Source organism: Leptinotarsa decemlineata, unplaced genomic scaffold (genome assembly GCF_025532065.1).
Source record: "Leptinotarsa decemlineata unplaced genomic scaffold, Ldec_3_MD MMD2_tig00026336_RagTag_RagTag, whole genome shotgun sequence".
In the NCBI taxonomy this organism is placed as follows: Eukaryota; Metazoa; Arthropoda; class Insecta; order Coleoptera; family Chrysomelidae; genus Leptinotarsa; species Leptinotarsa decemlineata.
Genome location: NW_027412692.1, coordinates 8,898,433 through 8,925,403, shown reverse-complemented (window position 1 = coordinate 8,925,403; position 26,971 = coordinate 8,898,433). Strand labels below are relative to the sequence as shown.

Genomic DNA, 26,971 nt, shown 5'->3' with positions numbered 1-26,971 from the left:
ATAAAACATTGAATTGATTGTTATACAGGGTTTTTCCCAACTGTGGTGAAAAACATATGGAGCTAGTTCAGGAGCTAATTGTTCGGGTAAACATGGCTCTGGTGTACAAGGTACAGTCGCCTTCCGCATTTTAATGCGGCTTTTTTAATAGATAGAGTGATTCAAAAGAAAGGTTTATGTGAATATAACATGCATAATTTAGTAAGGAAACACTGATAATTTCAGAGGTTTCTGATGTCGTAGATAAACACATTTTTTTTGCGCTTACATTGCAAACGCTGCCTGAACCCTACGATCGAAATGATGTACTATATATAGTATACTGTACACCTTAAAAAGGTCTATAAAAAAGTCCGCGTTGGTATATGTCAATTCAATCTTTAAGGGATAACCCACAACCATTTTCTATCCTTAACTTTTTACGAGAAATAGTGACTTATTTACGAAGCGATTTTAAGCAATACAGCATCAATCCTTATCCAATTATACCTATACCTTGAATACATTATGCATTCAATATCTGTTTAAAAGCTGTTTTTCCGTTAATCAGCTGTTGCCCCCATACGAACGACAACTCTCAGAAGTTGAGAACTTGTGCGATCTAAGGACTAACGAGGTCTTACCTTTTAACATGTGATTCCTAACACGGTTGCAGAATCATTCCAACTTCAACCAGATAAATTCTTTCGGGAAAAATATCTGGTCGAGGCAGGAATCGAACCTAAGGTCTTCCGTTCGTGAGTCGGGCGCACTACCACCGCGGCCAATTCCACAAATATCGATCAAAATACCACTTACGATGCACTGTTTGGAACCTTTGGTGTAGTAATGAATATTACTGGAGTTTTTTCCCAACACCAAATCGTTATTAAAGATTAAACTAATCTTCCTCTTGAAGATGATTACTTGGTGATCTAAACACATGTCGAGGTGGTAAAAAAACGGTTTGGTGTTGGGAAAAAACTTCAGTAATATATCCCTTTGCAACATGTAATTCAAATGAATATTTTCAAAGATATTACAGATTTGAAACATAGTGGTTGCGGCGGTACCAACTGGGGGGCGGTAGCACTTTATGATCAGCAGCGATCGCACGCGTTTATCGGAGCTCTCAAGTGAGGAAAATGATAATACTTTTAGGACATTCTGTGGTATATTCAGTATCAGTATCGCACTCGTGTGGAGCCAGGACGGTTCGCTAGTTTAATGATATTTTGAATATGAACATTTTTTTCAAGTTTAAAGCCATACATGCATTTCCACACCTATGATCTTTTTTCGTTGATTGGCTCCTGAACACTTCCTTATATTTCATCGCCGCAATTAGAAAATACCCTGTAGATCTGCTCACATGGGCAAATATACTATTTAGAATTCATTTATCACTGATGCCTAAACTTTTTCATTTATATCGACCGAAGATCATTGGGAAAAAAGAGCTTTTCATTAATTTTTTTCAGCCATACGAAAAAAAAATCGTATAATGAAGAACTTTTGGGAGACGTAGCAGGGGCAAACGTCTAGTTCATTCTGTAACGGAAATAAAGGGTAATTTTCCAAAGTTTATTTACGAAATTACGACTTGAAAATCTAAATTTCGACTTTAACCTCAAAATTTCGAGATTGAGGTCGAAATTCTGAGTTTAAACTTATAATTTCGAAATTTTGGGAGAAGATGCTTGGCAGAAACTCCTTTATATAAATGGATCGAAAACCGAACATCAGACGGGAGGTGAAATTTACACTGCAGTTATCACTTGATCAATACGCATCAATCCTCCAGGCTGGATTTTATGCAATCTTGCAAGGAACATTAATTCGAGGCTTCAATAGCCAGGCTGCACCAGGGGCACTGACGATCCTAGAAGTGACATCAAGACTGGTCTGAGAATGCTGTGAATAACTGAGGAAACTGGCGGACGCGATCAGGGTGACTCTATACCAGAGACCAGGACACGGATTGAGGTGAAACTAACCAGGTTCAATTCAATGCCACCAAAACCCAGGCACCGGTTTTATCCACAAAGATGAATGTCTCCAAAACGGATATATCAATGTCAGACAGACAGTTCCGCTTTCTAAGTCGATAAGTTTGTTAGGGGTTAAAATAGCATACCAATATGTTTTGGCACAATCATGTCGCTGGAATTGCAAAGGCTGCTTCTCAAAAGCTTGGAACACAATTTCGAACCAGTATACTGTACAAACCTCAGTAGCTTTTGATGCTTTATAAAGCTCAGATCAGACCTTTTTTGGGGTACTGTTCACACGTATGGAGCTCAGCCCCTAAGGATTCCATCCAGAAAAGAGCTATCCTCCTGATTGGAGACACAAACATTACTTGCAACCTTGATAGTCTCGACCATCGAAAAAAGGTTGGAGATTTGTCTCTCTTTCATAGATACTTTCACGGGACATGTTCAAGTGACTTGACACAATTAATATTTTGTCCTTAAAAAATAAAGGACCTAAACCAGTTGTAGAAACACCAAAGTCTTTGGTACGAAACGAGATTAGTAAATAGGACTATGAAAAACTTTAAGGGTACCGGGAAAATTATTCTGTGAACACTCACAGAAATATTGAAAAACTACTTCAACAAAGCAGATATTGGCTCAGAACAATTACGGGGCTACTATCCAGTTAGGGGGCATCCAAACAAATTACGGGTATATATAACGGAGACTTTACCTGCAGACAATACATCGAAGTTCGTCATATATTATGCGAATGTGAGGTACAACATCACAGAAGAATCTATGAATAGCCAAATTTTTTCAAAGATTTTGACAAACATCCAACACGTGGCCTGTACAAACTAGAATATTTTTCAGATAAAAGGTGAACATTTACGCATCAATAGAGATGCTCACCTATACTGAAGCACTATTTTCACCTACTGGGGTCAGAATCAGAATTAGAATAACGATTGGAGTCCCATACATTCATTCCTTCCAAATGAACGAGCGACTTCTCAATTCACCTCTGCCAATTACATTCTTTTGCGAATCCTCTAATGAAGGTCTCAGCACTTCTGTCTACAACACGTCCCTTTGTTTGTTCGCAAAACATTCGGACGAGTTTAACTAGCCTTCTTTGTTTAATTAACATGTAAATGAATCGGAGTCGCCTTCGTTAGCGCCGTTATGGCGGTTTTCGCTATGGCGACCATTTCCTAGCGTCTCTCTCTCTTCTAAAATGGCTGTGAATTCGGACTGGAAAAGCTAACACAAAAAAAATATGTTGAACTATTGTTCTATCCGGGATGGTTGAAATTTCTGATTTACTATCATAGAAAAAATAAAGGTCTAGAATTTAGAAAACATACTTTTCAATTTGGTTCCGTACCAAATACGTATTATACAGAGCGTTCCAACTTAACTTAACCCCCCCTGTAAGTCAAAAACGTCATCATTTTCTAAAGTTTGTGTAATCATAGAATCTATACAGTCTTGTAATAGAGTTAAGGGTGTGTTTCCATTAATATTACATTTAATGAAGAATGGTCCGACAATATGATTACTAAGAATGCCGGCCCAGACATTCAATTTTTGTGTAGTTTGTGAATGTGTTTCCATCACCAAATGAGGATACACATCGCTCCAGTAACGACAATTATATCTTTTCACTTCCACCATTCAACATGAAAGAACTTTCGTCTGAAAAACATGTATTGTATAATAGGTTTGGGTTATTGGTCAATTTCTCGCTGAACACCTAACAAAACTGAAGTCAACGATCAGGATCATCTTCGTTTGATTCCTGAACTAGCCTTTTTTTAAAACGATACAATGTGTAGGCTTCCAAAATCCGAAAAACACTAGTAGCTGATACACCAGACGCTCTAGCTACTTGTCTGATGGATTGTCGATTATCCATTTGTTCATGTACTGAAACTGCAACTTCAACTCCGTCATTTCTGACAGGACGGGATACTTCATGTTTTCTGTTGTGAACAGAACCTGAAGTTCGAAACTTATCCATTAACTGTTTAACGTATTGGCGGTTCACTTTGTGGTCCAGATGATTCGTATTCATTCTTGCAGCAGCTTAAGCACGTTCATTATTTCGATAATAGGTTGCAACAATTTATATTCTTCTTCTTGTTCTCCGAGAACTAGATTCAACAAAAACTACAAGTGCACAAAAAACTGAGTGTCGTCAACTTCAGAACTTTTACTACTATTCAAATAAATTCTACGAATCTAGAAGATCTGCGACAGAGAATTGTTCTGGAACGTCGATTTATGACATCGGACATCTTCAATAATGTAAGGAATACTTTCGAAAGTAGACTGTGTTATTGTATGGAACTAAAGTCTATCCAAACCCAACATAGAGTAAAACAAAACAAAACCGAAGCGTGATGTTCACGTGATCGCCCAGTGTCAGATGGAAAGAGCAGCGTTCATTGGTGAAATCGCCTTCTTGGTACGAGTTCGGTACCAGCACAGGGTTGTAATCAGTCGTTTGCGTGTTTGTGTGGCGTGCGTTATAGTATATTGTTTGAAATTGTTTTCCAAGATGTCCAGTACAGACACTGCTGATGACACTGTGAGCTATCCTCTGAGTCCAGCCAGGAAACGGTCCAAAAAAGACATTTGAGTGTTGAGGTGAAAGAAGTGATTTTAAATGTGTTCAAGAAAGAGATGGAAGAAATTGAGACACGACTGTCGACAAAGTCGTATCGAAAATTTCCGATAAAATTGGAGTGTGTTGCGCTTCGATTTACAATGTTTTACGGGAATATAAACAAAATCATACATTTTCCAAACCGAATACAAATCAGAATCGTCAAACCATTATTAAATCAATAGATGATGCTGATGAACATGCAATAAGGAGGAAAGTGCATGAGTACTTTTTCAGAAATGAAATACCCACGATAGAAAAAGTACTCACAGAAATAAATGAAGATGTTTTATTGCCAAGTTTTAAGCGGTCAACATTCCATAAAGTATTGAAACATTTGAATTTTGTATGGAAAAAACGAGGGCGCAATAGTTTATTATTGGATAGAGAGGTAATTGTGTTACGGTGGAGAGAGTATTTGACCAAAATTAAATATTATAGGGAACAACAGAGAACAATTTATTATATGGATGGAACATGGGTTAATGCTGGTCATACTACCCTTAAATTATGGGTCGACGAAACTGTGACCTCATCTAGGAGGGCCTTTCTAGATGGACTATCCACAGGATTAACAAATCCATCAGGTAAACTTATATTTATATCAAGACCTGCCTCAATCTCAATATATAAAAAGTAACCCTCGTATTTATTTTATTTACTTACATACCTCTTCATAATTTCAGGTGAAGGAAAACGGCTTATTATTTGTCACATCGGCAATGAGAGTGGGTTTGTTGCTGAAGGGCTGTGGTGTTTCGAGTCGAAGAAAACTGGAGATTATCACGAAGAAATGAACGGTGAATTTTTCGAACAGTGGTTTTTCAAAGTTCTACCCCATCTGGAGGATAATGCTGTGATTGTAATGGACAATGCACCTTATCATTCGCGACGGTTAGAGAAGATTTCGCCAACGTCTTCAAAGAAGGTTGAAATCCAAAATTGGCTGCGATCAAAGAATATTAGCTTTGAAGACTCAATGCTAAGGGTACAGCTACTAAAAATTGTCAAGCAGCGCAAGCTAGAATAACTAAAATATATAGTCGATGAAATGACAGCAGGCCAAAACAAAATTGTCCTTCGCCTGCCTCCATACCACTGCGAGCTCAATCCCATCAAGTTAATATGGGCGGATGTGAAGAATTTTGTAGCTCAGCATAACACCACGTTCAAATTTGCAGATCTCAAAGTACTTTTAGATGAGGCTTTGAAAAGAGTCACAGCGGAGAAATGAGAAGTGTGGTCGGCATGTGATATCGGAAGTCGAGACAAAGATGTGGAAGCTTGATAACATAATAGAGGCACAAATCGAGCCACTGATAATTCAGATTGGTGAGGTAGACACTACTGATGAAGAGACAAATTCATCCAGTTGAATAATTTTGATTTATATTCCTTTTGATTTTACATAAAATAAAAATTATCAATAAAGAAATAATTACGTCTCTTTTCATATAATGCTTGAGTGCGCTGTGAAAAATCCAATGAAAATCTTTTTTATATTACACATATTATCTGCATTTTTCCCGTTAAACTGCAAAACTTGTGCATTTCACTCGTTATTATAAAAACGTTTTCCTAACTTTACCCCCCCCGACGGGGGGGGGGGTAAAGTTTTGGGTATAATTTCCGTATAAGAATTGGTCCCCCTAGAAATAAAAATTTACGTGTTTATTGAAATTTTCAATTACACGTCCGTTTCTGACTTACAGAGGGGGGGTCAAGTTTTCTTTGGAACGCCGTGTCTTTTGTTCCGTGTCTAGCACACTGATCAGTTCTTTTCTCGTCTGAGTGTTTCGTTACTTAGTCTAGAGTCAATTCATTTTTCTCAGTTTCCACGGCATTTCCAGACCAGTGTTGATGTTACTTTTGAGTTCATCAGTTCTCCAAGTGCAGCTATTGTTAGACATAGTTTTCAGGTTTTTTGTACTTGACTTTCAGTTTATAACTGCAGTAGATTTTATCAAATGCAAAGATGCAGTGTCCCAGTTAAATATTATTTCTAACAGAGCATATTGTAGGTGGTTCAGGTATATGGTTCCATTTCCGTTGATGAAGGAAGTATGAACTTCAAACAATATCCTATGAGCTCTTGGAACATCTAAATCACTAGGTCCATTGCATTATCACCTTCGATATATACCGCAGTAGTAGACGAAACGTCTGTCACAAAAACCTGCAGGCCACGGCCAACAATTGTGAAAAACTGCTCCACCAAAGTTATCTCCGGTTGAGAAACATTCTTTGAATGTTTATATTCGTATATGAAGGTACTGAAATATTCAGAAATGTTCCCTTTGCATGTGATTTAAAACAGCCTCTCCTCACTCTGTTGCCATCACCTCACTATTGATTGAATTACCTTTTTGATTCAGCTATTTGGGTCCCATGAGATTATTTTGACACCCCTTCAAACTGAAATACATTAACAAATGGAATTTTCGTCTTGATTGTGTTAGTTCTGAAAACAAGCGTCAGCGGAGCACGAAACGCGAATCAAAACAGAGGACTCCTTATTAATTTAATTTCGTTTTAATAATTCGCCTTATGAATGTGATTTATGAGACAGTGTTGTCTAGTGGAAATCTAGTTTCTGAAGATGGTTTGTAATATAATGAACTTACTGCTCCACCAGAAACAAACAAATGAACAATAGGCAAATCTAAATACGAAATGCATATTATTTTATGATATTATAATATCCCTATTGTGAGGGATTTATATAGCGCGTAGAAATTTGATGAACCAAAAAATTTTTATCGCCGATTTAGTGCCAGTGAAATCTACAAACTTTCGTAACCTAATAGAAATTAATTGACTAAAGCACAAACAAATAAACAGGTAGGATCAGACAATGAATTGCTGTGTATAATCCAGCCATGAGTATATCAAAAATTCCAGAACCTGTTACTGGAACCGCTATGCATTCATGCTAAACAAAGACGGAATACCTTTCAGACTTCTGGAAAAATCTATTGGGATTGGCCCATTACGATGCATTTAGTGGTCCTTCAAAGAATGCCACCAAACGATTGTCTAAGAGTTCGACGTGAAAGTCACTGTCATTTGAAATGCAGTCAGAAAATCTGAAGTACGTTATTGTTTGGGTAATAATCAAACAACAGAGGTACTGGTCCCAGTCTCCTTGGACGGCCACTTTGGACAAGTGGCCGTTTATAGTCTTTTTCATTCGTTCCTTCATTCCATCGGACTGTGGATGTCAGGCTGTGGTTCTCGTCTTTCGAAAGTTCAATACTTTACATGGTCGGTCGGTAGCCAAGCGGTTCGGCGTGGGTGCTTTGTTCACTCACTCGAATTGACTGCCGTGTTGGTCGGTGGTTCAAGCCCTAGTCTGAACGATCGATCTTCACTTGCTATCGACCAACCCGTGTTAGGAATCACACGTTAAAAGGTAAGACCTCGTTAATCCTTAGCTCGCACAAGTTTCGACTTCTGAGGGTTGTCGTTCGTAGGGGTGCGACAGCTGGTTAACGGAAAAACATATTTTAAACAGATTTTTAAACAGATTTCCTGGAATAGCTTGGACTCGAACTTTCTGCACTGGTCCGAATGCAGCTCCAATGGGACACCGAATCGACATATCCATTCCTTAACCAGGATGTCGTGTCCTCCGTAGCATTGGTGCTTTGGGGAAAGAGCTCAATCGGTGCGACCATTCCGGTAAAACTATAATGTTAATGCTATGAGTGATTCGGCCGTTACATAAACTACACTTTACGATTTGATCTTCTCCATCTTTATTTTCAAAAGTATATCACAACATGCTTGGCTATTACAGTAGCTTTTTCGTTCGTTTCAGTATGATATACACTACGAAACAGCTACGGTTATAGCGTCATGATATATTTTTTTAATGAACTATGTGCCAAGTCACTTGAACACTTTCAGTTAAAGTATCTATAGATGAGAGACAAATCTCCAATCATTCTTTGATGTTCCAGGCTATCAAGGATGCAAGTGATGTTCACGTCTCCAATCAGGTGGATAGCTCGTTTCTGGATGTAATCCAGCAGCTTCAGGGTATGTTTGGGGGCGGAGCTCCATACATGAAAACAATATGCCAAAGAAGGTCTGATATGAGCTTTATAAAGCATCAAAAGTTTCTGAGGTATATACAGTTTTCTGGTTCAGAATAATGTTTCAAGCTTTCAAGCTTTAGATAAGCAGGATTTACAATTCAAGCGATATGATTGTGTCCAGACATATTGGTGTCCATTGTAACCCCCAACAAAGTTAACATTTATCTTTTTGGAGAAATTGCTCATTCATTAATGAAATACATAAAATATATCTGATTAGACTGCTCTGAATAAACTAAAAATCAGACGTAGTGGTAAAAATGAAAAATATTAATAAACAAATCTGCGACATGACTATTTTTATTTTCGAATTACTAGTCTTTTGAATGATTATTACATATAAAGGGTGCCTATCTTCGAGTAACGATGTCCTATGGAATTTCCAAAAATTTGCCTCAAATTTTTACAGGCGACAAAATATATTTCGAAAATTTCATTAGGAAGCTATACGTCATATAATGCAGTAAAATATTCTACCGAAAATAAAATCTTTCAAGATTTTCATAAAAAATCTGACCACAATTTATTTGACATCATTACACCCCGTTGAAGTTAGGCTGGGGTTGCTGATCAGAATTGAATTTCACCGGGTTTTTTTATTTGAGTATTTCAACTTCAGTGATGTTTTTATATTCAAAATATTATCTTAATTGCAGCCTTAAAGGAAGCTACAATAATCACCGAAATGTTGGCATTGGAAATTGTGAATACAGAGTGCTTGTGAATACAGGATAACTACTCGTGAGTGAGTGAACTATAATGACTTCTGTACCCATTCTCGGAAAGTTATCCACAGAGAGTATTTTTTCTTCAAATTTCATAGAAGAATTAATGATGAGAAGTGTTACTGATAACTTGGAATAACCTACATGAATTTTATTCAGCAGTTGGCACATGATGCCAAATAATTTTTATTCGTATCCATGTACTTTCTATCTAACTGCTATAATGAATGAAATTTTCCTTTAAATTAGACATGAGTAGTATGCCTAAATAAATAGATATAGTAAATGAATCATACTCAGAAAGCAAATTCAAAAATCGTAATTATATCAAGGGTTGAAAAGGATCGATGGATTTTATATGGAATTAATAATGTACGATAGTGTACGTTTGAAGGAAAATTTGAAAATTATGGAATTGCCAAGTTTCGATAGACAGAACTTAGTACACAAGATATATACAATGTGACCCATTTTTAATGGAAACACCCCCCTAAAATTTAATGTTGTGAACCGATTTTGATACTTTTTTTTAAAGTCAAGTACTGAAAGGTCTACCTAAGGACAACATTTGAAATGTTTATTAAAGTTTCAGGGCATACTACGATATTTTTTCTTAGTCGAAAATCGGGATTTTTTATTAGCGATTTTTTTATTGAAAAAATCACTACGCTACTGGATTCAGAGTGCCTCTAAACAGGTGTGACCAAAATTTCATGAAAAAATATTCATTATTAACAAAGTTATGACAACTCAAAAATTCGAAAACTCACACAGCTAACAGTTACAAAAAACACCCTATATCAACAGATATAGCCATGAGAATATTTTTTTATGATTTCAACAATAAAGTGCCGCCAGATGAAAAAAAAACAAATAGCGTAAATATTTTTGATAAATAACGGAATTACATTCAAGTTTTCACACAAATTAACTAAAACTAAGACCTAATATTTCAATTTAAATCTCAGTTGCCATGGAAATGATATTACAGTTTGACACTTGTGAAAGATTTAAGTGTACTATTGTGAATATTGTTATATTCACCTTACAGTTCTTCGAATTATTTTGTGTCATAGCTGCAAGATTGAGCGTAAGAGAGAAAATTGAAATTGTACGCCTTTCGGGAGATGACGTTAGAAGTGCTAGAGTTTGTAGAGTATTTAATGAGAGACATCCAGATCGTCCTCGTATTAGCTGCGGTACGGTAAATAAAATAAATAAAATATTCAATGAAACAGGTGCAGTATCAAAAATGATGTTAAAAAGTAATCCTGCACAAAGACGAAACAGGAATGACAGGAATGATCAAATCATTTTAGATTATTTCGGAAATAATCCTAATGCCAGTATAAGGAATTCCACTTTAGATTTGAATATTCCACGAGAAACTATTCGGAGATGTCTCAAGGCGAAGAATATTAAACCTTTCAAGGCAAAATTTTCACACACACTTCAAGAAGGCGACGAAGCAAGACGCCTGGAATATTGTTTATGGGCCCAAGAGGAATATTAAAACAATAGAAATTTCCTAAAAAATATTTTATATACCGACGAAGCCACTTTCACTACAAATGGAGTAGTGTCATCACAGAATTGTCGCTATTGGGCAGCGGATAATCCTAACTGGGTAATGAACTGTAAAAGCCAGTATTCCCAAAAAATCAACGTCTGGTGTGGGATATTGAACAAACGAATTATTGGTCCTTTCTTTTTTGAGGAAAACATTAATGCGCAGAGGTTTCTAGAATTTTTAAACACAGAGTTTTGGGATGCTATTCACGAGCTGCCAATCAATGAACGATCAAATTTAATTGTTCAGTTAGATGGGTGTTCAGTTCATTATGCCAGAGCTGTGAGGCAATGGCTTAACGAACATTTTCAAAACCGATGGATAGGCCGTGGTAGTCCGTTTATAGAGTGGCTACCCAGATCTCCAGACCTCACAGTTTTGGACTTTTTTCTCTGGGGACTTCTCACATAAAAGGTTTACAAAAACCGCTCAAGAGATAGAAATGAACTTTGTGCAAGAATTCGACGGGTATGTGCAGATATTAGCCCTCAAGAACTAAAGAACGTAATCAGAAACATTCGTAAGCGCTACGACACATGTATCGAAATACGTGGTGGATTAGTAGAGGCTACTAGAATATGAGTTAGAATCAATTGTTGCACTGAATCGAAACATTTCAATAATTAGTCATTAGTTACGTTTATTAAAATCTTTTGCTTCATTGTTAGTTGAATTGTGTGAATGTAATTCCGTTATTTTCATTAAAAATATTTACGCTTTTTTTTTTTCATCTGGCGGCACTTTATTGTTGAAATCATAATAAAATGATATATTGTGACTGTTAGCGGTGTGAGTTTTCGTGAGATTAATTCCTGGAAAAGGGTCGATAACACTAACCCAACAACGCAAAATTACGCAACGCAAACTTGCCATAATTATAGTAACCTCTCCAAATATAATTGTTCGTTTCAAATGTGTTGTTTATGTTGTTGTGCGAGCTGAGGACTAACGAGGTCTTACCTTTTAACGTGTGATTCCTAACACGGGTTGGACGATAGGAAGTGAAAATCGACTGAGTGAACAAAGCACCCACATCGAACCGCCCGGTTACAAACCTATTACATTTATCTCTGCAATACTTTGTAAAAGCTGCGCACATACATAGACTTCAACATTTTTTATCACTTTTATGCGTTAAGAAAAATAATCATGATCAAATAATAGATACTTCATGATACTTCACTTACACATCGCTATTTCTACGAAAACCGAAAATACCTAAGTGAAAGGAGAAATTAATAAAAGTAATCGAAACAAAAGATGAAAAATTTCTCCCACATCGAACTGCCAGCGGCATCAAAACATTACAATCCTATTCCGCCCGATATCGAATCGCAATTTCGCTCCAATACTATCGAGAGATTTTTTTCCTTCTGTCATATTTGGACATTTTTAATATCACACTCGAGCAAACTCGAAGATGTACGTTTTACCTCGTGGGCATATACGGGTCGGAGTTCAAGACTCCGACATGATTGAAAATAGATCGAAATAGACGTCGAACTGAAAATAACAATCAGCCAAAGGGCATTTCGTGAGAACTTACTGGAAGGGAAAAATGGGAAACACGTATAGAAATATTGACAATATAGTATAGTTATAATATAGTATTGTTATTAAAAAATTCCGGCACTTCTGCCTGTCTGTCTGAAGGCAATGACCTCAAAATCTACCGAATGGATTTTAATACGGTTTTCACCAATAGATGGATTGATTCGAAAGAGAGGTTTATATGTACACTTGATTATTGTTTTGTGTAAAATGGTTGAATGGTTGGCTAAGTCGACGCGGTGGTTTGAAACTGTTATATTGAAGACATTGTAGAATAGTTTGATGCACGAGTAACTAATGAGGTTACCCCGTGTGGTCACCTGGATCTACCCTGCAATAATAAGACCTATGTTATCGTACGGAGCCATTGCATGGGGACTGAAAGTTCTACAAGCAGCAGCCATCCAAAAATTATATCAAATACAGCGATTTACTTGTTTAACTAAACATCACAGGAGCTATGAGAACAACACCAACCGCGGCAATGGAATTAATTACTGGTGTTACCCCTCTGGACCTGTATGTTAAAGAGGCTGCGTTAATGGCCATGTTATGGTGCGCACGGCTGGTGTAAACCTCGAAGTAGAAACGGGTCAATTGAGGTTGCGCCTATGGCGAGAAGCGCTTACTGCGCAACCTCTGCTGCAGGCGGCCAGTCATACACTTGAGCCCAGGATTGTGTTTGATAAACCCTACAAAATACAAATAAAACAACACAGAGTCAGATGCTACAAATGCAATACGCATACATACAGATGGCTCAAACACCAAAGAAGGCTAAGGATGTGGAGTATACTCCAGATCACTAATTCTAAGTGGCTTCTTCGATTGACGACTTATTTATTTTGTGGGAATTCATGTTCACTGAGGATACACTACAAAAACACACTTTTGTCTATTTTCCACTATATTTCTTTATTGTTGACCGGTTTCGGCTATTATACCATTTTCAAAACTAACTGATTACATTGATTACTTTGGCAATTGCGGAACTAGCCAAACGTCACGCCCATGCTCAAGCTGGCGCCGAAGTAATATCTGGCAATGTCCAGGAAAAATCTACGCTCAACAGTAGGATTTCTGACTGGCCACTGTCAACTAAGGAAACATCTCCATAATATGGAAATAGTGGACACACCTCTATGCAGGATGTGTGAACAGGAAGATGAAACTGTCAGGCATGTTCTATGCGAGTGTCCGGAGTTATCGTCAATAAGTGAGTGTGTGTTCGGCGAGTCTTGGCCTGCCGATATAAAGGAGATGTTTCCCAGTCACTTGTCCACCTTCATAGAAAGGACAGGATGGACAATTATCTATGAGGATAACTCCTCGGGAGCATATGTACAATGGGTCACACATGGGCTAAGTGCTGTGGGCCTACTCTCACCCTCCCTACTCTACAGATACAGAGAGAACTAATGGGGCTACCGTGTAGCAAAATGTGTTTTGAATAAAATTTATTGAGAAAATTCTGTAATTATTATCACTGACTATATTTTATGGAGAACTTGAATAATGAAGACTCTCTCTTCAACGTTGTGATTTGATTTTCCAGGAATTTTTCCTGCAAATGGAAGAAGAATAAGAAATTCTGAAAAGGACAACATACATTATTTACGTTGATGTCATTGATATTGTCACGACCTCTGAAGGATTTATTATTAACCAATATTACTATTCAGGTTGGCAGAAAAAAACTTATGTTCTAAATTTTGTTTTCTATGGTGTTGGAGAATAAAGGTGGTGCAGTGAATTTTAATAGGTTTATTAGAAAATGAATGAAACTGAATGGTATATAAAACAAAGGGCATACAAAACAAAATCATTGACGAATGAAAGAATTATCAACGATGATTTGAAATTATTGCAATGATCCGAAATAAAACTGAAAACCTGGTTCTGTGACGAACAAACTTGGGAATCGAAGGGAATACTAAAGTTTCGAGTAATGCGATATGCGAAGGAATGAACATATTCAGGAATGAACATATTAAACTGTGACCGTTTAATCATATTATTATTTAGTAATTTTCAAATTTATTATTCGAATCATTGATTTGAAATAATTGAAATTCGAACTGAATTGGAACAATTATTTTTCCATATTTGACGATATTAGCAAGTCCCTGTGTATAGTGTAGACGGAAAATGTAGTTAATTGAAACGGAAAATTGCCTAGTCGTTTCGCCTCTTCTAACGGTTTCATTGATTATAATTTCTGTTTCGAATGCCTACTTTCTCTACGAAGACTTTCCAATACCGAATTGATTATTCGAATTGAATCTCATTTCGAATTAAAATTCAATTTGTTTTATTCAACCGATCGTATTTACGAAAGTTAGGAACGTTTCAAATTATTTCAATTGAATCTCTATTATGCGACTTCCCTGTTCAATATAATTAAAACTGAAAATATCTCTTGTATTTTTGGTTTTAGCACTACCCACTTTTTACGTAACGGGTTTTTCGACAAGTCGAAAGATTCAAAAATATGATTTGAATTTGATGAAAGTGATGATATGTGTGACAGTTTTGGCTGATACTTGTTGACAATTCATAACGTATTCACTTCATCGTGAGATTTTCAATGAACAGGTTTCAAAACCGGCACACGTGTTTCAATATACGACAGAGTGTTCATACAAAATGATGCTGTACCAAAATAAGATTAAATGCCGAATGATTCAAATCATCGAAAGCACAAAGTTGCCTGCGTTTCAAACCATTCATCATACGCGTGCATTTCTATCAACTAGCGATCGCCACGGTTTCGCACGAGTAGCGTCATCATATTTATATCAATTCACATATAACAAAGAGGCATTGTATCAATGAACAAAGATTAGGTTATAATCATAAATGTTTGTAGCTATATACAGGGTGTCCCTGGACTTCCTCTTTTCCTCTCGGGAATGTATAGATGGGGTCAAAATATCACCAGTACTTCATATAACTTTTTTTCCTAAAATCCTTCGTAACCAAGTTACGGGCCCTCGAAGTTACAAAATGAAAAATGTTTTTCTTTGATAACTTTTCAAGTGAATATTCAAAATCATCCAAATTTTGGTAATTGACTGAACAAATGAATTCCGTCGATGAGCTTTCATGCAGGAGTCAGTTGTTTTGCTACAAAGTCAGGAACGGACTACCCCGGATGGTCCACACCCCAAAACTTTGAAATGACAGATATTTTTCAATATTTTTCAACAAAATAAGGTTACTTGGACAATTTTATGAATAAAAGTACTCGTGTGGAAAGTCGATCGGAGCAATGAGTCTTGACAAAAATGTAGTTCTACTCGACGACATCAAACCCGCTCGTCCACCATTATTTGAAATGAATAATTATCAAAGCAGAAATAATAATGATAACGTTAATTCAACAACATTTATCCTGAGATGTCTACCATTATTCGAAAATATTAGTTTTTAAGGAAAATGGAAATGATAGGTAAAATGTTCATAACGAATTTTTATATTGCAAACACGTTTAACTAACGAAACTCAAGAGCCTCAAGAGCAAACAGAAATGAAAAATCCGCTACAGAAACTGCTCGATATGACCACCTTCTCTCTCTATACATTTTCTTAGTCTGCGAAGACACCCTCTCTGTACTTGAAATAGCATTCCAGGCTCGTTTCGTATGGCTTCACAATGTAATGTTATTCTATTCAACAATGCATCTCTTGTGTGAATAGGTGTAGCGTAAACAAGGCTTTTTAGATGCCCCCACAGAAAGAAATCCAATGGATTTGAATGCGGAGACCGCGATGGCCATGAATATGGCCCACCTCTACCAATCCATCTATTGTGGAAAATATGGTTCAGATGGTCACGCACAATCAAACTAAAATGAGGAGGAGCGCCATCATGCATAAACCACATATCTCTTCGGGTTTGCAATGGAACATGTTCCAAAAGTCCATTCAAATCGTTCTGAATGAACTCCAAATAACGTTCTCCATTCAATCGGTCCTGTAGAACGAATGGTCCTATAAGATGGTTTCCTATGATACCAGCCCAAACATTCACGTTGAATTTCCGTTGGTGTTTGGTTTGCAATATCTCATGGGGATTTTCATCGGCCCATATATGGAGATTATGAGAGTTGATAACTCCATCTCTACTGAAACCTGCTTCATCAGTGAAAAAAACTCGATTAATAAAAGTCATATCCTCTCTTTGCCTATCCATGAACCAATTGGCATATTCCAGTCGTGCTGGAAAATCTTGAGGTGTCATGGCATGTACCTTCTGGATGTGAAATGGGTGGAGCAGTTGTTCCCTAATTATTCTATGAATAGTGGACTTGGATGTATGGAACTGTTCTGATAGATTTCTGATGCTCATTGAAGGATCATCAGCGACGGCTTCCAAAATATTTTCCTCCAATACAACGGTACGTACAGTCCTAGGAGCGCCCTCACCACCTCGTTTTGGCAAAACTGTACCTACAATAATATCGAAATAAAACAACGTGCTCAAATTAATTATCAATTATTACATACCTGTCTCCCTCAAGCTGCGATCGACACGCTCGAATGTTTCTCTTGACGGTACCATTCGATTGGGAAAATGCTCGGGATACAGACGACGAGCTTCTGCAGCATTACAAAATGCTCGTCCATAAAATACATGCATATCTGCATATTCATTGAATGTAAACTGTTCGGCCATATCAAAAAAATTCAAAATATCCTATAGAATATTGACAATACAATGATAGTCATATGACAACGCACCACTCAACAAAACAAAATCGCATTCCAGTTTCTCATTTTTTATCAAAACTTACTAAAAGGTTTTTTTGTCAACATCTGTGAAAGAAATGGAACATAATTATTCCCTGGATATTTTTCACCTGATCATGTGCAGCCGTTTTTGTAGTTCATTCGTTTGCTTTTTATTAGTATAGTAAATATTTTTTTCCGATGTGCGTTTTTTCAGCTAAATTTAGATTCGTGTTAAAGAATTTCTCCCATAAAATTATAATTATCAGTGAAACTCCTCAATAGTTTAGCTGTGAAGAAGAATTTGAAACATTCGAATGTTGAGTTTCATGAGATTCAGATAACTGATCAACACGAAACGTGATTATTCCACACGTATTATGTACATACAAAATATGGAATGAATTCGATATTTCATAGTAGAGTAGCTTGTTAGTTTAAAAACACCACGAATCTACAGAACTTGATATTTCTTTTGAAAAAATATCTGCTATCACAATTGTGACTTAAACTCCCATATAGGTACTGTACTTTTGGTTTACGACTTCATTTTAGCATACTTTGTATTATTCCTGTTATAAATGTTGTTGAATTAACGTTATCATTATTATTTCTGCTTTGATAATTATTCATTTCAAATAATGGTGGACGAGCGGGTTTGATGTCGTCGAGTAGAACTACATTTTTATCAAGACTCGTTGCTCCGATCGACTTTCCACACGAGTACTTTTATTTATAAAATTGTCCAAGTAACCTTATTTTGTTGAAAAATATTGAAAAATATCTGTCATTTCAAAGTTTTGGGGTGTGGACCATCGGGGGTAGTCCGTTCCTGACTTTGTAGCAAAACAACTGACTCCTGCATGAAAGCTCATCGACGGAATTCATTTGTTTAGTCAATTACCAAAATTTGGATGATTTTGAATATTCACTTGAAAAGTTATCAAAGAAAAACATTTTTCATTTTGTAACTTCGAGGGCCCGTAACTTGGTTACGAAGACTTTTAGGAAAAAAAATTATATGAAGTACTGGTGATATTTTGACCCCATCTATACATTCCCAAGAGGAAAAGAGGAAGTCCAGGGACACCCTGTATATGGTCAAGTATAGTCAAGTCAATTTTGGTCCCGACAATACAACCGCTATAAATATCGACAACTCGAAATTACTTTCAATATTGCACGTTGGTGTCGAGGCTAAGAACAAAGCCTACCACGCCGACGTCTTCGGTTCGATTCTCATACCGATAAACTTATTTTAAATAGGACCACGTGACTGGTGCGCATCATGGGAGGTCAGGGATGAAGGCCTGAGCGGTGAAGCAGAGTCCCAAAGGAACCCATGCTTTTTGAATCTCTCCGATACTCATTTCATCCCTCTCTGCATGGATTACGTCACACGTTTCTCTCTTCCACTCACTAAAGTCTCTCTCTGAAACACCAACGACGCACGACTTCGAAGTGGGCTCGTACCCACCTTGCTCCTCTACTGTAGATTAACAAGGCGAGTACGAGCCCAAAATGGAACTGAACTTTTTGCAATTTTTCAGGTCAAACGGGAGTGGGGGAAAGAAACGTGTGACGTAATCGATGCAGGATGGAGTGAGTATCGGAAAGACAATAGCTTGGGCCTCCTTAGGACTCCGCCCTTCGGACCTCTTAGTACTCTGCCTCACCGCTCAGGCTGTCTTTCCACGTACCAGTTACGTGCTTCTGATTGAAAAAAGTGTATAGGAATGGGAATCTAACCCGGGTCGTCAGCGTGGTAGACGTTGTCCTTAGCCTCGACATCAACGTAAGGTATTGGAAGTAATTGCGAATTGTTGATATTTATAGCGGTTGTTTTGTCTATAGTGCCTGACTTTAATTGATAATTATCTATTCCCAAACGTTTCCATCATCAGGGGAATTCTGAAAAGTAAATATTAATACATGAGAAACTAAGAATAAAAATGAAAATTGAAAGAAGTTTCACTGATAAAAGTAAGGCATGGAAAGTAATAAACATATGTAATATCTTATATAGATGATCACCGTTCAAGAAACAAGCAAGACGATGTCTGACTACCAACTGACAGTCTGAAACAAGAGGGGAAATATCAACTTTTAGAAAAAGAGCGCCAAATTCAAAATAAACGAAGAAGTAGGAATGAAATTCAAAGAGCTACGCAGGGCGGACGAGGAGTCATTTGCTTGTTTTTATTTCACAATGATTTAAAGATTGGATTTAGTATGCTTTGGTTAGGATGTATCTGAGTATTAACACAGTTTTTGTTGTCAGTTGTTTCTCTCGAATTCTTCAGGTCCTCTAACAGGTCCAATTTGAGGTTATTAGTGGAGAGATGATGTAAAATTTCAAAACCGTTGATGATGGCGAATTCGGCCCTCTTTGTTCTAAAAGTTGACATATCTCACTTAGGTTTCAGACTGTCAGTTAGTAATCAGATATTCTCTTGATTCACGATTGTTGAACGGTAGGCATCTATGTAAGATATTTGATTAAATTTCGACAATAATGTTTACAAAAACATTCTGCTTGGAGCTATACTTTTTTTAAGAAATTCTGATAAGTGAATAACCTTTATATTAATGTTCATAACGTTCCATGTTCAACTTTTATCAGTAAAACTTTTTTCAATTTTTATTTTTGTTTTATCATTTGATAGTCTTCACTTTTGAGAATTTTTCGAAAGATGGTCTTATGAAAACGTTTGGGTTATTGTGCACATTTCAATTACTAATTGAAATGTGCACAATAGCTCATAGGCACACTTGCTTACAAACAATAAATATATAATTATACTTTTAATTTCCAAGATTTGAAAAACGCTGTTGCCGACATCAAAAATATGTTAAAGAATCATCATTTTTCTCAGATGATGCAAACCCTTGAAGCTGCGGTCACGTTTCCAGAAAATAGGTCACGTTAAACTATCTCTCATCAGCGTTCTCATTTTTTCTCATGCGCGCTATACACAATCTTATTAATCGTAGTAACCTGTCAGACGATATAACGATATGCACAAGTGAAATAAAGTGTTTGGAGGGACATGTTTCCACGAAGTGGATTAAGGGTAATGTGGAAGGATATTTCTGTCAGACACTCGTGAGCGAAAACAAAATGAGGTGTTTCATCAAAAGGAGTCTTAATATACATTTTCAACACCCAGTGTGAATGAGAGTGTGAAGAAGGTTGACGTTATCATAAGGTGTCATTTTAACAGCTTTTCTTAACAGAAGTGAGTTTCTGGAGTAGCGAATTTTTCGACTTCAGCAATGTGATTAGCGACAAACTTTAGAAACGAGCGGAAGCCATGTAACACATTTTTTATGAGTTGATTGGACTGACAACTTAATCAATAGTAACATTTTTTTTTCCAATAATTCCAATAATTTCTTTTTTGTAAATACTCGATTCTCAATGCTCTAATGTCCATTTTCTCTATTATTTTCAGTACTTCTTCATTTGAAACTTATTTTCTTTAAAATTTTACGACGGGATGTATCAGAAGCCACAATTCCCAAAACGTCATTAACTTTGTGTTGGAACCTTTTTACTGTAAAACAAAACCCTTCCGTCTTATGATAGTCATGAATAATCCATCTAATATTGGAATACTCATACTCGGGAACATCAGTTACTGGTGCTCTTCTAGGCCGCTCCTTTCTTGTGGTGGAAAATTTTACAACTCCGCTATTTGCAGAAACTAATTGTGCCCCTTCTTCAACCACTCTTCCAATAGTTCTAATTAGAATACCTGATACAAATAAAGATTTGTGTTGAAATAGCTATTTTTGAAATTCATTTAATGTTACCTGTAGCGAGAGATGCTTTATTTTTCACATTTGACAACGTATCCGATTCACATTCAACACTTTGAAAACAATTGAACACTTCAAAAATTAATTCACGTGCTGATGACTGGTTTTTTGTTAGGCGATGACATTTTATCAGAAACAACAAAAATTATTCAGACACTGCCAAACGCCAACAGTATTGGAGAACAAATAATGATACGCTTCTGTACAGAGCAGTTGTATGTCTTGCAGGAGCTGTAGTGGGTTTAACATTGAAAATGGGTTTATGTGCATGGTGGCGGGCTCGCCATTACGTTTGGCGCTTGCTGTACTTTGTGATGATCGTGTACAATGATAAGTTTTATGATAAATATAATGATGTGACCTTTGGTAGTGGCTTTGGATTAGTATAGACGAATCTAATCTTTTTGTAAACAGGAATAGAAAGAACTTGATTCAAAGTACTGACCAGTTGTCAATCAAACTCACAAGGTGCAGTTTACTTATTTTTTATTTGGTGTCTCCTGTTTACCATGGCAGGTGTCAGACGATGTCTTTATGACATTGATGTCACTAGTGCTGTCACATGGATTTAAGGTGGTGTTTCTCAACTTCAGGTGGAGCAAAAGTTAGGTAAAGTCAATTAGTGGTTTCAAGACTTTGGAACCGCTACCAATAACTAGAGAGTGTCAATAGGAGGCCAAGGCGGCCAAGGTCCACTTCATCCCAAGAAGACAGGTATTGTAGCAAACTTAGTGGAACGAAAATATACTTTTTCCATGATCATAATCCAACGGAGGCACAAAGAGAAGAAAATGAAATTGTGAGAAAATATTTGAAGAAAGCAAGAAAAACTGTCACCAACAGAGCATCTATCAAAGGAAATAAACGGTACTGCGTATACAATAGAAGAAGTGGAACAAACAGAAGGATAAAGAAACCAAACAGTGCACCACACACGCCCAATCCTGAACAAAACTATTTATCGAAACTAGCGTTTGAAAATTCACAACCTTCAAAAATACACGTTAATATTGAAAAGACTATTTTGCAAGATACTCTAAAAATACGAAAAAACTCTAAAACGGATAATCCAGCAGATAAACCAAAAACCAGACAGAGAAGTAATACAAAGGATAGTAAAGCTGGAGGTAGATAAATACTCGACACTTGAAGTTGTAAATCGATTTTAATAATTTTTTTAAATGTCAAGTAATGAAAGGTCTACCTTGAGACAAAATGTGAAATATTTATTAAAGTTTCAGGGCATACTACGATATTTTCTCTTAGTCGAAAATGGGGATTTTTTATTAGCAATTTTTTTATTGGAAAAATCACTACGCCAATTGATTCAGAGTGCATCTAAATAGGTGTGACCGAAATTTCGTGAAAAAATATTCATTATCAACAAAGTTATGATAAATCAAAAATTAGAAAACTCACACAGCTAACAGTCACAATATATCATTTTTTTATGATTTCAACAATAAAGTGCCGCCAGATGAAAAAAAAATAAATAGCGTAAATATTTTTAATGAAAATAACGGATTTACATTCAAGTTTTCACGCAAATTAACTAAAACTTAGGAATCTAAATGGATACTGAAGATTATATTTAATAGGAAAAAAACTCATTCAACTGCTGCCTTATTTAATGAAGCGAATGTATGTGATATTCGACAACTTTTTTGTGTGAGCATACTCACCAATGTGAAAAAAGGAAACATCAAAATAAAATCAATCATCCACTCCTACAATAAATACTAGGAAGAAGGCAAACTCTTTAAATGCACCACGGTGTGACAAAACCATAGGACAAAGAAATGCAACATATTTCGGACTACACTTATACCAAATATTACCAGAAAATATCAAAAATATCAACAGTTCTCACATGTTTGAGAGAGAAGCTAAGAAATTCATTCTGAATACCGAAAGAGCTTTCTTTTCTGATTTTATTTAATCAAACTATTTCAAACAGCAATTTAACTTAAGCATTTGTTGAGCAAACGAAAATAACTATGTATTCTGTCTGAAATTACTGTCCCTGTTAATAAGGTTATCGATTAATTCATCATTCATTATCTTTCAATGTTAGATTAAGTATTTACACAGTTAATTACAATGTATCCTTATCACGAAAAGCTATAGATTTCTATGGCTTCTGTGATTATCTTGTTTATTTTCGATAGCACTATATGTAATGTATATCCGTGTATGCGATAATAAAAATATTATTATTATTATTATTTACGCCCAGGAGCTCTCAGACGCAGTTTCTCAACAGCCAGGGAGCTACAAAATGAGCAAAATCGAGCAACGGAGACACGAATTTTCGACAAAACTATGCGAAATCGACTTCAGTTGAATATTTTGAGATATAGACGACCAGTCCAGGTAGTTTTGCTTACAGCACGGCACAAAAGAGAAATAATGCAATTCGCTTGAAATGACAGAGGTTGGCAGCTAAGGCATTGGCGATGAGTCTAAATTTACTCTATTTGGTAATAACGGTCGGGCCCAGAGTATACAGAAGAAGGAATAATCGTTTTATTTCCTGCTGCTTATCTTCAGGGGTCCCATTTGGAGGTGAATCAATAATGGTGTGGGGTGGAATAACACTCACTGACCGCGCAAAGGTACGTTCATGAGGTGTTGGATGTCCAGACACGGGACAGAGCAGAAGCAAGAAGGCACAATTTTATTTTTATGCACGATGGGGCCCACTCCCAAACGGCAGGGATCGTTGGTCAGTATAGTATATACGAAGTCAATTTGAATGGCATAAAAACCGAATAGTTACAGAACGTCGGAAGTTTCTTTGTATGACTGGACGTGGTGGTGTAATATTTTTGTCTGATCATTATCTTTATGTGGGAGGTTTTGACTAGTAAATGTATCAGACCCGGTACATTAGTCTTTCATTTAGCTGTTCGGATTGACCTCGTATAGACTATACCTACAAGCGTGTCACGTTTGCAGTCCGGACCTGAAACCCATTCAAAATGTCTGGGATCAACTGGGAAGAAGCATCCGAAGCCGTCGAAACCAACCCACCACTTTGGATGAGTTGGAAATCGCTCTTCGAGGAGAATGGGAACGTTTGCCTCAAGAAAACCTCGGGAGGCTCATGAGAAACATGCCCCGACGAATCCGAGCTGTGACTTATGTCCGAGGAGGAAATGTGAGATACTGAGCCATTTTGTATAAAATATAGGCGAGTTTTTGTTTACTTTTTATTTAATAATAAAAGGGTTTTGATTTTGGTAGTTCTTCAATTGTCACACAAAACACAACACAACAATTATTGATTAATTTAGTATGGATTTGGCAGCCATTCGCATTAAGTTTCGAAATAATATAAAACGTAATCAGGATTTTACTGTTAAAAAAATTACTAGCTCATAAAGAAGTGATCCTGAAATTGTTTTCAGGAGTGTAAATTCAATCGATGATCATACACCCAAACTTACCGAAAACGCCTTGAGGAACACCAAACATTGGATTATCCCCTCCATAGTATCTCCGGTGAGACAGAAAGTTCCCGTCAAGTGCCGTCCCCTGCGTCCCAGAGCGGCGGACGTCGCCAGGCTGGCGTGCACCAACGCCCGCCTCGGCAACGACGATCCAGTGGCGGAGGCGCCGGTCAGGGCCGAGGATCCCGATGTCAGAGCAGTCGAACGTACGACCACCGGTTTCGCGGTGCTCATCAGTCGTTCCAGAGAGTCCATCGCGAACACTCGGTATAAGCTGACGGTGTAACAGTATCGGGGTGTTTCATAACACCCTCAAAGTTTCATATTTATTGATTTTTGTCTGAGCAACTGAGCCGAAAATGGAAAGGAAACTTTAACGACTGTTGATATCGATGATACCACTGATCAATAATTGAATGAAAAAATGAGTTGTGTTGACGTACGTTATACTAACACCGATAGATATGCTTTGGAATGGGTTAAAAAAAATCATTTGTAAACTAAAAACGTGAGTTATTATTGTTACAAGATGACAGTGGATCTCAAAAACCAGATGTCACCCTTGCAATATTTATTTTGAACAGTGAAACATGTTGGCATGCAAATTACATCAGTGATATAGTGCAGTTTATAAATTTGAAGATCCAATTACAAATGAGAAATATACACTTCTCCAATAAATTGATGCACCACATTGTAATTTCGAAATATTTTGTTGGCGTTAATAAAAACTCCTACAGTAATGTTATATTTGGTAGACCCCTTGAATATGTGAATGCGATATGTTTCGACTGTAGTTCAGTGCTTTAGTTTTTGTTCGCAAAAATATAAAAAGAAGCACGAAATGCACCTATTTATTTCCCAAATCTGAACGAGTTCAAAGCGAGTATAGTCGAAAATAAACGACATTGTGCTCACTTAAAGTTGGCGGTTCGTATTGGATAATATTTACTAACCGAGTTTTATTATTGGCTGGAGAGTCATAAAATTCATGTTATGGTGACGAATAAAAATCGGGGAATGCGGAGATGGTTATCAACGTAGTGCCATCAATGTTCAGTTCAGGAACTAATCGCGATTTGAATGTTGAAATTCGATATTGGTGCAATTATAATTACTTAAAATTTTTGTTATCTGTTTGAAATGTGGCGTTCTTGGACAAGTACTAATAGTAATAACGAGTGTGATAACAACGCAGATTTTTTTCAGTGTAGTGATTGCAATAGCGATGGTGAACAATGCCAGTGAATAAGATTCGGATGCATTCGAATATTGAAACACAAGTATGTCTCAACGTATATAAGAATATTTAGTTATTTGTTCAGAGGTTGGTTTAGAGGGAAACAAACTATTACAAGCAACATCAGATTTGACTGGAATTCCTTTCTCAATGTTACGTAAAATAGTCAAAAACAAACTTTATGAACGCAAGACGCGATGTGATATAGGATTACCAAAACCTTTAGATGTTCATCTAATAAAATCATTGAAAAAACCAATATACAACTGTTACAAAAACAATGAGATTCCTATAACTGAAATCATAAGGAAGAAATTGAATACTTCCGGTCATAACGTGAGCTGCTGTAACGAAACTCTTCAGGATTGGATGAAGAAACTAACAAACAAACGTCTGGAACGATATGCACAATGTAACTTTTCACAAACCACTTTCTTTGGTGGAGGCTCCATTATGGTGTGGGGTGGTATTTCTTTGACCGCACGTACGGTCATACACATGGGGTCCATTACAGTTGAAACGTACACAATGAAGATCTTGGAGCAACATTTGTCCCTTATGTCGGCGAAAATTTCATCCTAATGCAAGACAACGCCAGACTCCATGTTGCACAGAAAGTCAGAAATTACCTCGAAGAGGTTGAAATCAACACAATGCACTGACCAGCACGTAGCCAGGATTTGAAGCAGATAGAACATATCTGGAATATCCTTGGTAAGCGATTGAGAGAGTATCCGATCCAAACAAACAACCTGCAGAAACTGGGAGAGAGACAGATTCAGGTTTGGAAAGGCCTGAACCAGAATGTAGTAAGGTACATAATTTCAAGTATGGGTCGACGATGTGATGCTGTTATACGTGGTAGAGATGGAAACATCATCATTGACACTTTTCTTTAGATTTTCGTCAACTTTTCTCCATCAATATTTTGTTTGTAATTTACATTGTTTATTTTGTTACATCAACCCTCGATAATAAGTTGATACAGTACTTCAATTACTAATATTATGTAGGTTAACTCTGAAGATGCGCATGGTATAATATTCATCGACAATTTTGAAAAAGGAAAAACCTCGAACGTCACTACTATACACCGTTATTCAAAGGTTTGAAGGACGAAATCGCGAAAAATGGCCCTATTAGAAGAA

The 26,971-nt window shown here is 36.7% G+C and overlaps 1 protein-coding gene across 3 annotated transcripts in view; it reads right to left on the bottom strand.

Moving 5' to 3' along the window:
• Nucleotides 1-26,971, bottom strand: part of rg (A kinase anchor protein rugose) — a 941,222-nt gene that overhangs the window by 695,150 nt on the left and 219,101 nt on the right. Inside the window, exon 1 of one of the 3 annotated variants that reach the window (XM_074183271.1) lies at nucleotides 24,581-24,853. The exons of the other annotated variants lie outside the window; for them this stretch is intronic. Within the exon in view, the coding sequence (XP_074039372.1) occupies nucleotides 24,581-24,838 (258 nt within the window). The 5' untranslated portion in view covers nucleotides 24,839-24,853. Of the gene's footprint in view, nucleotides 1-24,580; nucleotides 24,854-26,971 lie in introns of those variants that run through there. 3 annotated transcript variants of the gene reach the window in all.